Below are 14619 nucleotides of genomic sequence, written 5' to 3' on the forward strand. Positions count from 1 at the left end.
GGTGCTCCCTGCCCAGCTGGCTCTGGAGGTGCCCAGGCCTTGGCGAGGGGTGGCTAAGGCCTGGACAGTGTGCCCTGCAAAAGGGAGACTGAGGGATGCAGAGAGGGAGGTCTGTGGACCAAGAAGGCAAAGAGGGAGAGGAGGGGGTCCGAGAAATGGGAGAGCAGCAGAATTCCCGGGGAAGGGAGCGGAGGGAGTCACAGAGAGAGGGAGAGCAAGCCAAGGACAGAAAAACAGGGAAGGGAGCGAGAGACAACACACAAGGGAAGGGGGGTTAGACAGACACATTGACAGGGAGACACCGAGAGACAGAGGAGGGGTGGAGAGAGGAAAGAAAACAGAAAACCAGCCCGAGCGAGACGGGCCAAGCGGCCAGGAGGAAGGAAGGAGAGAAGAATAAGCGACGGAGGAGGAGGCGGCGCCGGGAAAGGGAGCCGCAGATCGCGGACGCCACGCGGGAGGGTCCTGGAGGGCGCGGGGCGGCCGGACCTTCCGACAGCGGAGTGAGGGCCGGGCGGCCGGAGGGCGGGCGAAGGCAGCGGGCTGCCCGTGGAGCGGGCCGGGGCGCTGGGGGCGGGGGGGGGGGGGGGGGAGGGGACCCGGGGGGGGGGCGCTGCCGGGCGGGGAGCGGCGTGAGGGCGTGTCCGCAACGGAGCCGCCCCCTCCCCGCCCCCGGCTTGCGCGGCGAGGCTGAGCCGGGCCGGGGCAGCCGGGGCCGGGGGCGGCTGGCGCGGGCAGGAAGCGGCTCGCGGCCCGGGCCCGCCCCCCGCCTCCTGCTGCCTCCGGGCTCCCGGCTCCCGGCCGCGCCGCGCCCCATGCACTCGCCGTGCCGCGCAGCCCGCGCACGCCCGGATGGCTCGTCGCGCCGCGGGCGGCGCACCCCTTAGCGCCCGGGCCGCCGCGGCCAGCCCCCTGCCGCCGCGCCCGCCATTCCGGGCCCCGCTGCCGTGCCCGTTGCTCCTGCTGCTGCTGCTGCTTGGGGCGGGGGCCGGCGCCCTGGAGATCCAGCGCCGCTTCCCCTCGCCCACTCCCACCAACAACTTCGCCCTGGACGGCGCGGCGGGGACAGTGTACCTGGCAGCCGTCAACCGCCTCTACCAGCTGTCGGGCGCCAACCTGAGCCTGGAGGCCGAGGCTGCCGTGGGCCCGGTGGCCGACAGCCCTCTGTGTCACGCCCCGCAGCTGCCTCAGGCCTCTTGCGAGCACCCGCGGCGTCTCACTGACAACTACAATAAGATCCTACAACTGGACCCCGGCCAGGACCTGGTGGTCGTGTGCGGTTCCATCTACCAGGGCTTCTGCCAGCTGCGGCGCCGGGGCAACATCTCGGCGGTGGCCGTGCGCTTCCCGCCCGCCGCACCGCCCGCCGAGCCCGTCACCGTGTTCCCCAGCATGCTGAACGTGGCGGCCAATCACCCGAACGCGTCCACCGTCGGGCTGGTGCTGCCGCCCGCCGCCGGCGCAGGGGGCAGCCGCCTGCTCGTGGGCGCCACGTACACCGGCTACGGCAGCTCTTTCTTCCCGCGTAACCGCAGCCTAGAGGACCACCGCTTTGAGAACACGCCCGAGATCGCCATCCGTTCCCTGGATGCACGGGGCGATCTGGCCAAGCTCTTCACCTTCGACCTCAACCCTTCCGACGACAACATTCTCAAGATCAAGCAGGGGGCCAAGGAGCAGCACAAACTGGGCTTCGTGCGCGCCTTCCTGCACCCGCCCGACCCTCCGCCGGGCGTCCAGTCCTACGCGTACCTGGCACTCAATAGCGAGGCGCGCGCGGGCGACAAGGAGAGCCAGGCGCGAAGCCTACTGGCGCGCATCTGCCTGCCTCGCGGCGCCGGCGGCGACGCCAAGAAGCTCACGGAGTCCTACATCCAGCTGGGCTTGCAGTGCGCCGGTGGCGCGGGCCGCGGCGACCTCTACAGCCGCCTGGTGTCGGTCTTCCCCGCGCGAGAGCTCCTCTTTGCGGTCTTCGAGCGGCCCCAGGGGGCCCCAGCGGCCCGCGCGGCTCCCGCCGCGCTCTGCGCCTTCCGCTTCGCCGACGTGCAAGCTGCCATTCGCGACGCGCGCACCGCCTGCTTTGTGGAGCCGGCACCCGACGTGGTGGCGGTGCTCGACAGCGTGGTGCAGGGCACCGGGCCAGCCTGCGAGCGCAAGCGCAACATCCAGGTACGCCCAGGCATGGGGTGGCGGGGAACCCAGCTCAGGGCGCCAAGGGAGAGCCGGCGGGTAACTGGGCGGGTTGCGTGCTGAGTGGCTTGCTGGTGCGTGTGTGGGGGCACAGGTGTGTGCTGTAGGCCACAGGCGCATTTGCGGGGATTTAGGTGTGCTCGCGAGGATACAGGTGTCAGCTGAGGTGGGGACACTGGCTCGACTATGGCACAGGTGTGCGTGTGAGGTCACTCAAGTGAATGCTGGGTTACAGGTGTGAATACCTAGGTGTGTGGACGGGTTCCAAGTTGCGGACTGGTACCTGCTGAAGAGAGCTAAAAGTGCATATATAGCTCAGGTGTGCACCTGGGGGGGGGTCTTAGGTGGTGAGCTGAGCGGGTGCGTGTCTGATCAAGGGCCATGAGGGGGGAGGTATCATGGCCAGAAGGGTGTGCACGGGCCAGGACTGGGCCTTGAGGCGCAGGAGGGAATGAGGAAGGGCTGCAGAATGGTGGGGACACACCAGCTGGGTGGGAAGGCACAGTAGGTGTCTGGGCTGGGTTGGGGAGTGGCAAGGGGGCCAGGTTGGGGGATCAGTGTGTGTGTTGAAGTTGTGGGATGTGGCACGGGGTGCAGTAGGGAGCTTTGTGCAGTTCTCTTCAAGGGAACTCACCAGCAAAGGGTCACTTCTCCAGGGGACTCTGGGAAGTGAACCCCTGCACCGTTTTCCACACTCTGCATCTGGGTGTGAGTCTGGGGAATCCATCTGAACCCCAGGCTTTGCCACTGCCCGAGAAGCCTCAGTTTCTCCCTCTGCAAATGCCAAACTCAGATTTTTTCTGGTGATTACAGAGCTCTCCTTGGGGCCAGGCTCCTGTGGCACCGCTCCATCCCTTCTCTGTGGACCTCAGGCTGTGTGGCAAGGATCTCATGAGCTTAATTACTTTCCTGTGGGTGTGCCTAACACTGGGGCTTAGAGAAAAACTCAGATTCCTTCTCCTATAGTCCGGCTCCCACGGCTACCCACCACCCGTCTAGCTGGCTGCCATGAAAGTAAAGGTCACTGTGGGTGAGCAGGGCACTCTCCCAGGGAGCTCTCTGCCACCCGCCGCCCAGCGCTGTGGTTGAGACATCGACCATTCCTCTCCCCAGAGCTACATACCCCAGTGGGCTGTGTTTGAGGGGGTAGGTTTTGTTACTGGGGGCCTCACGACTAGAGGTCAGTCCCCACGGACCTCAAGTAGAATGGGGAGTCAGTCCCGCTCTATGGACAGAACACCATGTCTGAACCAGGGCCTTCCTTGACCTTTCCATCCAGGCCCTCGGTGAATCTGTGACTGGGGGCTGGGGTGGGCAGCTCCGCAGTCTCCTCCTTCCTCTCTGGCAGAAACTGTCCTGGTTTCCAAGGTCCCTTATTTTCATACTGGCCTCGTGTAGTGACTCATTCTGCTGAAGGGGCCTGGAGCTTCCCTTTTATTAGAGGAGCAGGGCCTCTCTAGGGACAGAGCCCCAGGGACAGAGTGGCCAAGGGCCTCCTCCTGACCCCAAGGTGGGGCGATTTCTCAGCCCTCCTCAGCCATGCTCCCCGTGGCTCCCTGTTGGGGGGGGGGTCCTCCCCACCCCCCTCCCCTTTCCCGTACCCAGCTGTGGGCACAGGCCAGTGCTGTCCTCCCTTGGACCTCCCAGATGTGTCCAAGGCCCCAAGGTGCGGGTGGGGACAATGGTCATTATCCGTGCTCCAGGCTGTTGCCAGCTTTCCAGTTACAGACTAAGAATTTGGACTTTGCACCCTGGGTTGAAACCCTACATTGTCACTTCCCAGCTGTGTGACCTTGGCAAGGGACTTAACCTTTCTGAGCCTCAGTTTCCTTATCTGTAAAGTGGGGATAATAAAAACAAATCTCTAAGGATTGTTTTAGGGACTAAATGAACTAATTAATATAAAGCGCTTTGTACCTGGCTCGCAATAAGCACTTGGTAGAGGTCTGCTGTTCTTGTTGATATCATTACCCCAGGGGACAGTATTTGCATAGGTCTGGGCTTGGTCCTGAACAGCAGAGTGACCTATTTTGGCTTTTTCTGTAGCAGTGAAGACTACCATCTCCCACCTGTAGCACCAGATAGAAGCCTCAGGAAACATTTCCTAAGCCCCTACTGTGTGCTCAGCCCTGTGCTATGCACTGGGGGCCAGTGGTGACTCAGTTTCTGATCTTGTGGACCATGCAGACAAGCAGAGGACTGACGTGCAGCCGGGCCCTTACAGCCCAGGGGGATGAGGGAGCCAGCGGGGAGGCATCCCGGCTTCCCCAGGGGAGGGGGGTGATAGCAAAGCCGAGGTGGATGGAGGAGCAGGAGTTAGGCACGTGAGGCCGAGAGGAGAAGAGGAAGGGGTCCAGGCAGAGGGAACAGCCTGTACAAATGCCTGGAGGGAGAAGGGAGGACCCAGCAAGGTGGGCTAGGGCATCTGAAGGGAGGTGGGTGGGGCTTGTGGGGTGCAGGTTGGCCATATTACAGAATAGAGACTGTATCCTCGGGACATGTGGAGCCAGCCATGAAGGGTTTTAGCCAGAGGAGTGATACTGTCTGAATGAGCGTCTCCATGTCTTCTTCTGTGGGAGGGGAATGGTAATAAAAGTACCTACCTCACAGGACTGTGGTGGGGGACTCAGTGAGATAATACATGTGAGGCTCTTAGTCGAGTGGCTGGCACACGTGCTTGCAATTACTGTGATTATTTTTAATGTATTATTTTAAAAAGTCTCTAGGTGGCTGGTGAGAAGGAAAGATGAGAGGCAGGGAGAGTAGTGGGGAGGCTGGTGCCATCTCCCAGGCTGGAGGTTCACTCACTGATTCACAGATATTTCTTGAGCGCTTACTGTGGTGGGTGCTGGGTGCAGCCGTGCAGGTGGGCCAGGCCTTGTTCTCGGAGATGTGATGGGTCGGCTGGGGGCTTGGAGGGAAGTAGTGGGCTTGGGACAGACTCCCTGCCAGGATGTAGCCCCAGAGGCGAGGAGAGACAGGATGGCGGGGAAGGAAGCTGCCCAGTCTGGCCCAGGATCAGATGGAAGTTGGTACTCTTGGGCCAGGGGACAGCACCTTGTTCTTCCATCTGTTCTCCAGGGACATCTGACCTCCAGGCAAGAGAGGTAGTAACATGGCCAGACCTTTGGAAACCCAGCTTTCCACAGTTGTTTTTGGGGTTTCTCAACCCCATAGCCTCTGTTGGGGTGGCCTTGGACATCCCAGCCCCTCACCCGGTAGGCTTTGTCCCCTGCTCTCCACCTTTAAGGCAATGAAGTCTCAGCATCTGCTGCTACCTTCAGTCTGGGAATTGGGCAGCGACAGGAGGAGCCACTGAAGTGTGAGGTCAGAGGCAGGGAGCCTGGGTTTCCCTCAGCCCTCAGAGGGCCCCAACTTTGTCTCTGATTGTTTTTAACATATTTGGGGCTGTTGGAATATTTTGAGAGAGAAAATGAGTGGGGAAATCAACATTTATTGAGAGTAGCATGGATCCATTTCCTCACCTGTTTGAGGTGAATGTGAGTTGGAAAGTTGCCACTGCTATTGAGGGGGGAAACTGAGGTACAGGGTCACCCAGCAAGGCAAGGGAAGGCTGGGTCTTACTTCTTTCCCTGATCTACCCTGCCCTTACCTTTGAATGACCATTATTTTTGTGTTTTTAAGTTAAAAAGAAAACTGACAGGGAAATGTCAGTGCTGTATTTTCAAGGTGTCTTTTTATAGTAAAGGTGAAAAAAAACCCCTCAGGCGGTTTTAAACTGGCATGTGGTGGGTGGGTGCTGGTTGTCAAGAAGGCGTTTTCTGAACCAATTTAGGGGCTGAAATACTGGGTGGAGGTGGAGGAAGACAGAGATTCCAAGATGGGCTTTACATTTGAAATTGGATGGGGCTGGGAGTGAGCTCCCCGTGGCCAAGGGTATAAGCAGAGGCACTTGGCAGGACTTCGGAGAAGGGATTCTCATGGGCTGGCTGGGATGACCTTCTAATCTAGAGAGACAGACAGGGCTTGGGCTAGCAGACTCTTAACATCCCTCCTCACCCTGGGAATATCATCTGGATTTCCAGGTAGGTAAGGGTAAAGCTGACGTTGAGTCCTGTTCTCCTACCTGCAAGCTCTGTGAACCAGGGTAAATTATACTCTTTACCCTTTGGGTCTCATGCTTTCTCATTGTAAAACCGGCCAGGATGTGGGCAGATTAAAATCTCACATGCAGGAAATGATATTAGTGCCAGGAGAAAAAAATTACATCAGAGAAAAGTGTGTTCAGTGTGTGGATCAGCCAACAGGGTAGCGAGGGCTCAGAGGAGGGAGGACATTGTAGAGGATCAAACCAGGCCCTGAAGGTGAGCAGGGGTGGGTCAGACAGAGGGGTGAGGCGAGGGCATGGGTAGTGCTGTGGGGGCCCCAGCGAGCTCAGAGGTAGGAGGGCGTAGGCTGAGACGGGAATAGTGGGCCTGCTGTCCCTGCGGTTGATGGGGCAGACACGGGGCTTCTGGCTGGCCGAGTAGGTGCCCTCTTGGCTCTCTGGGGCTGAGCTCTGAGTTCTGCGTAGGGACACTGTGCCAGCCCTTCATAAACACCAATGCCTTTGATCCCACAGCCCCCGTCTCCTCCTGCCCTCTTGAAGCAAGAAGTGCGGTTATCCCCAGTTTACACCTGGGAAAACTGAGGCCCAGGGTCACGCAGCTGATGAGCGGGAGTGGGGATCTGCAGACCAGCTGTCCACACTGGTGATGGTGTTAGCTGTGAGCTCTCTGCTGCGGGTTCTGTGATTATCCCCCACCCCCAGTGGAGATTGGGGTGGAGCCCTTTGTACAAAACCCCCTTCGGTGGTAGCGCTCCCCAGAAGGCCCTGATAGAGCTGGACTGGCGCTGCAGTGACGCAGACCCCGAGAGGGGCGTGGCTCGCTGGGGCATCTGCAGAAGCCGGGCTGGAAGTTGGGGCCTGTGGCGGATGGGGCCTCCTGCAGAAGTGGGAGAGGCAGGGGAGCACCTGGTAGCATTCATCTCTGAAAATGGAATTGTCTGGACTCGAGAAGGAGTGAGCCCCTGGCCTTTTTGGTGTCAGAATGAGGGATGCGGTCCATTTGAATGATGACTTGACACATCCCTTTCAACACTGACCCCAGCCTTACCTGGTACAGACCATGCTGGGGCCTGGGGCCAAGTGGGCAGGCTTTCTCCTTTCCTCCAGGCCAGCACCTCGATGTCTGGCGTTTGCTGGGAGGGTGGACGGAAGATCGGTTAGGGCCCTGGCCATGCCCACAGCTAAGACCTTCCACACCCTGGCAGGCCCAGAGCGGTGGGTGAGTGCTGGACCCTGGTGCCCACTCCTTGGATTCAAATCTTGGCTCAGCGCCTTCCTTGCTGCGGCCTTGGGCAAGTCACTAACCTTCTGTGGGCCTCCATTTCCCAGTCTGTAAAGAGGGCTCAACAAAAGGCAGCACAGGCGGCTGGCATTTGGCGGAGGCCTGTGAGAGTCGGCGTCAGCCCCTATAGAAGCACCCTCCACAAGGGTTCATTTTGCCTGCCGACTGCTGCTGGTTTCCATGGAGGTTAAGGAAATGGGCTGCCCCGAGTTCTGGCTGCTTCGGGGAGAAAGACACAGTGTGTACAGAAGGAGCATGAAGGCCTGAGCCCCGGGAGAGAGGAGTCCTTTTCCCTTTCTGGGCCTCAGTCTCCCGATCTGAGTTTGGCCATGGTGGGTGGCAAAGAGCCCTCACTCTGTCACCAGAACTGCTCCCATCAGCAGCGTTGTTATTCCTCCTGTTGTTTCTGGGGAACTTGCTCTGTGTCGGGCACTTTGCAAAGCACTTTACCTAATGTACATTTTTTAATACCTGCCCAAGTACAGAATGAATTGAGTCTTATCCCTGATCTATAAAAAGGGGAAACAGAGGCCAGAGAGACCAAATAACTTGCCTGAGGACACACAGTGGGCAGAAGGCAGAGCCAGCTTCTGGCTACAGAGTCTGTGTTCATCCCCTTCCCTCCCTGGTCCACTGAACACACTGACCACAGGGAGTGAGCCAGAGGGGCCCTGAGATCGCACGGGAAGGGGTGAATGGGTCGCTTTGGAAGGTGGAGAGACTGAGACCAGGGAAGCTCTGCCCCTGCTGGGGCTGCTGTGGGCAGTGGCGAGAGCTCTCCAGGGGGCCTGCAGAACTGCCCAGCCCAGTGTCCAGCATGGTCCCATGCTGGGGTCAGGCCCCCCGGTGGGGGCTCCACCTTCACCCACCAAAGCCCAGCTCCTCGTGGGCAACATCTTCTGCCTGTCTGTCCTCCTGGTGGAGGGTGCTCTGAAGTGTGGCAGTATAGGTGGGCTCAGCTTTGTTAAATGGCAGCCCCCCAAAAGGGATGGATCAGACACTGTCCCTACTCTCCGGGAGCCCCCAGATGATCAGGGAGGAAATCGAGACAGAAGATGTGCTATAGCCAGAGCCACATGCTGACCAGCCTCATCTGAGGGAATCAGGGAAGGCCACCTGCAAGACAGTGGTGTCGGAGCCTGGCTTTGACAGATGGAGCTGCAGAAGGCATTCCAGGCAGAGGACACAGCAGGGACAGAGGCCCAGAGGTGCGGTGGCACGCGGCTTGGGTAGCAGGCAGAGGGAGCTAAGAGTGTGTGGTGTCTGGGGTGTAGGCTGAAGATTGGACGCTGTCCTGTGGCCTGGGGAGGGCCAGCAAGGCTTTGGGGACCCATAGTTAATCTGTCTCTAGAAGGGACTCATGGGTGCTAGCCCCAAATTAGTCCTGCCTGGTACTGGCAGAAACAGGAGGCTCTCTCTCGAAGCGCCCAGGGCGGCTGGACCAGGTGACTCCCCAGGGCCTCTCCAGCTCTGACAATAGTGTAGGGATTGCCATGGAAACCAGGTCCCCGCATGGGGACAGGCCGGGAAAGTCTCTTGGTGCCAGCCACACGGATTTGGATCCTGGCTACTACCCCCAGAGTTCGGCTGTTTCCTTCCTTCCAAAGCCTCTGTCTGGGCCAGGGCAAGCCCTGCAGGTCGCCAGGACAGGCTCTGCACCGCCCACTTTCCCATTGATACCCGATGCCACCTGGATCTGCCCATCTCTGGGCCCTGCGCAGCTCGCCCCGCCCAGCCCACCATCCTTTACCCTGAAACACAATAAATCATGTGCTGGAGGAGGGAGGAAGTGCTAAGCTCCATTACGAGGCCCAGTGAGGTCCCAGTGGGGCATTAATCATGAAGCACTTTCTGCTCTGATCGGTAAATAATGGGGGGGCAGTGGGCAGAGGCCTTGAAGCGGAGGCCAGGCTGGGGCAAGGAGCTAAATGGGGATCAGCATCCACCTCCGCACCCCGTGCCCCTCTCAGGACGTGTCCACCGTCTGTGTTGAGGTGACTGAGCCCTCCAGGAGTGGCATCCCCTTGAGGGGCCTCAGTTTTCCCAGCTTGCAACCCAGGGCATTTCCAGCTCCATGTGGCCACGCTCCCAGCAGCTGCTGGCTGTGATCTACAGAGCGGGGGATGAGAGGCCGAGGTGAAAGGTGAGGGCTCTGGAGCCTGCCTGCCTAGGTTTGAGACTCCCATTTGGACATAATGGTTGCATGACTTTGGGCAAGTCACTTTACCTCTCTGTGCCCCAGTTACCTTTGCTGTAAAGTAACATCAACTTGTTAGGGTGGAGTAAGGGTTAAGGGAGGTTATACAGGCAGAGATCTTTGCACAAAGTAAACAGTAGCCAATTATTGTCATATTGTTGATACTGCTGTATTGTTACTATTATAAAGTCACTTTCCATCTTGGGGTTGGTTTCTGAACTGAGATCTGGGCAACCAGAGAGAGAGACCTATGTGTCACCTCCATGTCACCAGGACATGGGACCCACCCCAGAGATGTTTGCTGGGGGCCCCAAGCCAGCCCTGTCCCCTCAGCTATGCCCATAAGCAGTTGTATGATGCCTCTGGGACCAGGGCCAGCGGCCCCAGGGGAGGAGGATGTGAGATCCAGTGTCCGGGGCTTCTCAGCCCCCGGAGGAGGAAGGTGGCCTGCAGCCCTCAGCTCCTCCTGGCCTGCATCCCCTTCAGGGGAGAAGCTGGGATAGAAACTGTTCTGGGTAAGGAGGGGCCAAAGCCACAGGGCTCTGCCACCCCACCCCCCATTAGAGCTGGTGGGAGGGAGTGACTTTTCACTGAGGCCAGGGAAGCGTCGCTGGCTGCCCATCCCACACTGTGCTCCTCTGGGACCGGCTGGGGGCGGGGTGGGGGGGTGGAGGGAAGCTGGAAATGGGGCCAGGCTGGGCTGGAATGAGAAACAGCTTTGAGAAGGGGGAGCTGGGTGTCTAGGGGGCCACGTCCAGCTAACAAAACAATGGCTGCTTGAGTCAGCGGCTGTGGCCGTAGTTCCCAGGCAGGCCCTGAGCAGGGCAGGCCTGGGCCTGGCTCCCAGTATCCAGCAGCACCGCTGATCCCGCCTCAGACGCTTGACTTTGGGAAGTGCTGGAGAGGCTGGTCCATGGGGCTCCCCCATCCTCAGGCTTCTGCCCGGTGGCCTGCAGAGCTAACTGGGGACATCTGTTATGGGAGTTGCTGTTACTCTCCCCACTTTCCAGATGAGGAGACTGAGGCTCAGAAAGGATGGGGCACCCCACTGTGTTAAGAGCCATGAAGCTTGGCACATTAGGAGCCTCAACTTCTGTCTGTACGGGGATGCAACAAGAGTGTGTGCGCCCCTACCCCACCCCCATCCTGACACGGCCGGGCCTCTGACCTCAGCCTGGGAGCTGTCCTTGCAGCCTGTATCCAGCCTTTCGGCAGGGTCTGGAGCATCAGTTGTGCATGGGTGGATATTTCATGTTCTGGACTGCCTGACTGACTGGTTCACACAGTCCTTCCAGATGGTGCGCAGCTGGCCTGCGTTAACTCAGTGCCCTGTGTCTCGGTGACCTGCCTCCTCCAGAGAGGGGGTTGGGGAAACTGAGGCAGGGTTCTATGAAGTTCTGGAAGGGTCTGCTGGAACTTCTATGTCCATTTCCATTTGTCAGTTAATCCTACCTGATTCAGGCAGCCTGGGGCAAGGTGCGGAGTTATTGGCGCTGTGTGTCCTGAGGAAGCCTCTGCCCCTCTTTGTGCCTTGGTTTCCCCAAAACATTGCTTTTCCCCTCCAGCTCAGGGCCAGGCCTCCTGTTATTTTCTGGCCCCTCCAGGAAGAGAGCATCTTGATTACCCAGAGGGCGGTGCTGGTATTTCCTTTCTGGGCAGCAGGTGGCTTCCTCCGTATAGTGGAGGCCAGTGCTAGAGGCCCCCAGAATGGAGTCCACCCTGACCCCTCCCAGGGCCAGCAAACAGAAGGCCATGGCTCTCTCCTTGCCCCAGTTTACCCTCAGTGCACATGTCAGCCCAGTGGACCCTTAGCCCAGTAGCTGCTGCGTTCCGAGAGGCCCCACAGACGGAAGCGGGAGGGGGGGTTTGGGTTTGGGTTTAGGGGTCATAGGTGTGGCTTCAAATCCTGACCCAGCCATGTGCCCTTAGGTGACCTTGACACTTCCCCTTTAACGTCAGAGCTTCTGAAGAAGTATGGAGGAAGAGGAACTCAATTGGGTTTTGCAGGAAGCAAAATCTAGGCCCTTTTGTCTAGACCTGGCTTTTGAGGCCTCTTGCAGACTGTGCCTGTCAGAGCCCTGTTACGCTGTACCCTGCTGGGTTCCCGCTGGCTCCTTCTACCCTAGTTCTGTCTCTGGGGTACCTTCTGGCCCCTCCTCAGCTGTCCAAGCGGAGGGGGAAGGAGTTGGCCGGGACGCTGTGCTGAGGGAAGCCAGAGAGGCTGGTAGGATCCAGCAGGGCCTTGAGGGCCCAGGAGCAAAGTTTGGGGTTATATCAAGGGCACTGGGGATCCACTGAAGACGGTTGAGCTACAGAGGGGTACAACCTGATTGGCATTTCTTTTTTTTAGATAAACGTTTTATTTTGGAATAATTGTCGATTTCTAAGAAAATTACAAAGACAGTTCCTGCATACCCCTCCCTCAGTTTTCCCCATTGGTAAGGCCTTTCACTACCATGGGACATTTGTCTAAACTAAGAAACCAACATAAGTACTTCACTCTCACCTAAACTCCAGATTTTACACCACAAAGGTCCTTTTACTTTTCCAGGACCCCCTTTGCATTTAGTGCTTTACAGTTTTATGGGTTCCCTTTGGCTGCCATGGAGGGTGAGTGGGAGGGTGCCCACCTAACCCCCAGCCCAGGAGTGGTGAGTAGGGGCCAGCCTGCCGTCAGCCACAGAATGCTCTAAAGTGTGCTTTCCACTCCTGGCGGCGAAACCTCGCTTGCCCAAGATCACAGTTCAGTAACAATAAAAGACTCAGGGTAGGAAGGTACACAGAGTCCCAGCAGCTGGTGTCATCTCTACCTGGCACGGAACCACTGGGCACAGAACCGCTGGGCCTTGTAACCCGCCGTGGCGCCCACCGTCGACGCCTCACCCTTCTCGAAGCGCCACCTGCGGTGGGACTGGGGTTGGGTGGGTTCTGCAGACAGGGTGTGGGAGGCCTATGAAGCTGGGCTCTTGAAGCTGTTGCTCCAACTGGCTTCCTGGGGGAAAGAAAGTCAACACAGTTACTGTTGGTAGTGAAACCAATATGTCAGTTTTAATGGGAGACCAGGGCAGAGGTGAACGTTGGCCCCGGAAGGCAGCCAGCTGGAAGGCACAGGGAGCATCGTGCTCTCAGAAAAGAAATGAAACCAGAGGCTGTTGCTCATCCCATTTTAGAAAGGGATAAAGTGAGGTTCTTAGAGGAATCAAAACTAACAGCCAGGTATTGATTGCCTGGGCCTGAACACCTGCCTCCACTGTGTGGCCACATGCAGAGCAGGCACAGAATTGACCCGTGGTCTCCCCTCCTTCTCCAGCACTCAGCATGGCAGTGTTGCTGTCAGTGTCTCTGCTTGGAGAGGAAGCAGCCAGATACAGTTGTTCCCACTTAAGTCAACATTAGTTTTCTTTCTTTATTAAACACGTGCCCCAGAGCTCAGCTCTGCCCTAGAGAAGCGCATGCATGTGCTACCATGGTAAGAGAAGGTGGCGAGCAGCACAGAGCCCTCCCTGAGGAAGGCAGCCTTTTTTGAGCCACACGTTGAAAGCAGGCTAAAAACTTACTGCCTGGCATGCCTGGCAGAGGGAATGGCGTGGGGTAAGACAGGGAGACTGAAGGGCCAGGGGAAGTATGAGTGGCCCAGAGGTTTGGGAAGGGCACTCGCTGCTGAGGAAACAACGTTATGGAGATTCAGGAGCCCTGGCAGGAGAATGCGGCCACATTTGAGGAACTGCGGTGACTGGTGTGGTCGGAGCAGAGGGAGGGGCAAAGGAAAGAAGTGAGACTGGGGCCTGACCAGGTGACAGAAGCCAGATCACAAAGGCCTTAAGTGCCAGGCTTGATCCTGAGGGCAGGTGGGAGCTGCAGAAAGGGTTGAGTTGGGGAAGGGCTGACCAGTTTTGCTCTTGGAAGGGCAAGGGATGGGGATTGGAGGGGGCTGCGGTGGCAGCCCGGCAGCCCTTGCCTGTTCTCAGGGCAATGACTGTTTCTGAGGGACCTGTGCTGAGTGAGACTTGGAGGAAGGCCGGTGTTAATGGAGGAATTTCAAGCAGTGTCATTTGGTCGGGGTGGTATTTTGGGCCTGTGGAGCTGACGGCCCCAGGAGACCAAGTTCGGCTGAGGCCACGCTTGGGATGGCGGCCTGGTCCCCAAGCCTACTGTCCCCATTTCCTGGGCCTGCAGCCCCCTCCCCCAACAGGGGAGGCATTTCCTGCCTGCCCAGCTTCCATTCTTGAGCCGGTTCAAAGCCCTGTGATTTCCCCTGGCGGTTGGGGAGTCAGCTTCCCCCTCTGAGCACAGATCATTCAAGCAGCCGACGGGTTACTTCTTCTTTTAAAATTTTTTTTTAAATTTTATTTTTAGGATGAGAAAAAAAAAGTTGGAGGAAAGGCTTTTTAGAAAATTCCTTCAGTGCAAAATTAATGGCTTGTGAACGTCAGGGCAGGCAGGCGAGAGCCGAATTCCCAGCATGCTCCCCCCTCACGCTCTGCTGCCCTGGCCCACAAATCACCCGGAGCTGGGCGCCTGTCCGGCTTTTCCCAAGACCCCCCACCCGGGCTGGCTGGGGCCTCCCATCGCAGGACCCAGGGCAGAAAACCCCAAAGGTGACATTGGGGCCTCTCAGGCTTCCCTTCTTTTCCATGCCTCCCAGAGCTCAGGGAGGAGAGTCATGTCATCTGGGCAAAGGTTTACAATTTTAATTTTAAAACAACTTATTGTTTAATGACGCAAGTAATCCACATTCAGTGAAGACAAGTTACATAACCCCTAGGAAAAGCATCCCTGTGGCCAGTCTCGGGGCCTGGGCACAGGCGGAAGCTGCCTCCCCTCCTCCCTGTGGTTTCAGGTTTGCTGAGGGGTGGGCCTGGGACTGGGGGAGGCGGCTGG

General features: G+C 58.3%; 1 protein-coding gene across 1 annotated transcript in view; it reads left to right on the forward strand.

Moving 5' to 3' along the window:
* The first annotated feature begins 829 nt into the window (after positions 1–829).
* The window catches only part of PLXND1 (plexin D1), a 52573-nt gene continuing 38783 nt past the window's right edge, over positions 830–14619 (forward strand). The window contains exon 1 of the mRNA XM_054594877.1: positions 830–2169. Coding sequence (XP_054450852.1) covers positions 853–2169 — 1317 coding nt within the window. The 5' untranslated portion in view covers positions 830–852. The remainder of the gene's footprint in view (positions 2170–14619) is intronic.

Source organism: Pteronotus mesoamericanus, unplaced genomic scaffold (genome assembly GCF_021234165.1).
Source record: "Pteronotus mesoamericanus isolate MK-2021 breed Mesoamerican mustached bat unplaced genomic scaffold, CSHL_Meso_final scaffold_54, whole genome shotgun sequence".
Lineage (NCBI taxonomy): Eukaryota > Metazoa > Chordata > Mammalia > Chiroptera > Mormoopidae > Pteronotus > Pteronotus mesoamericanus.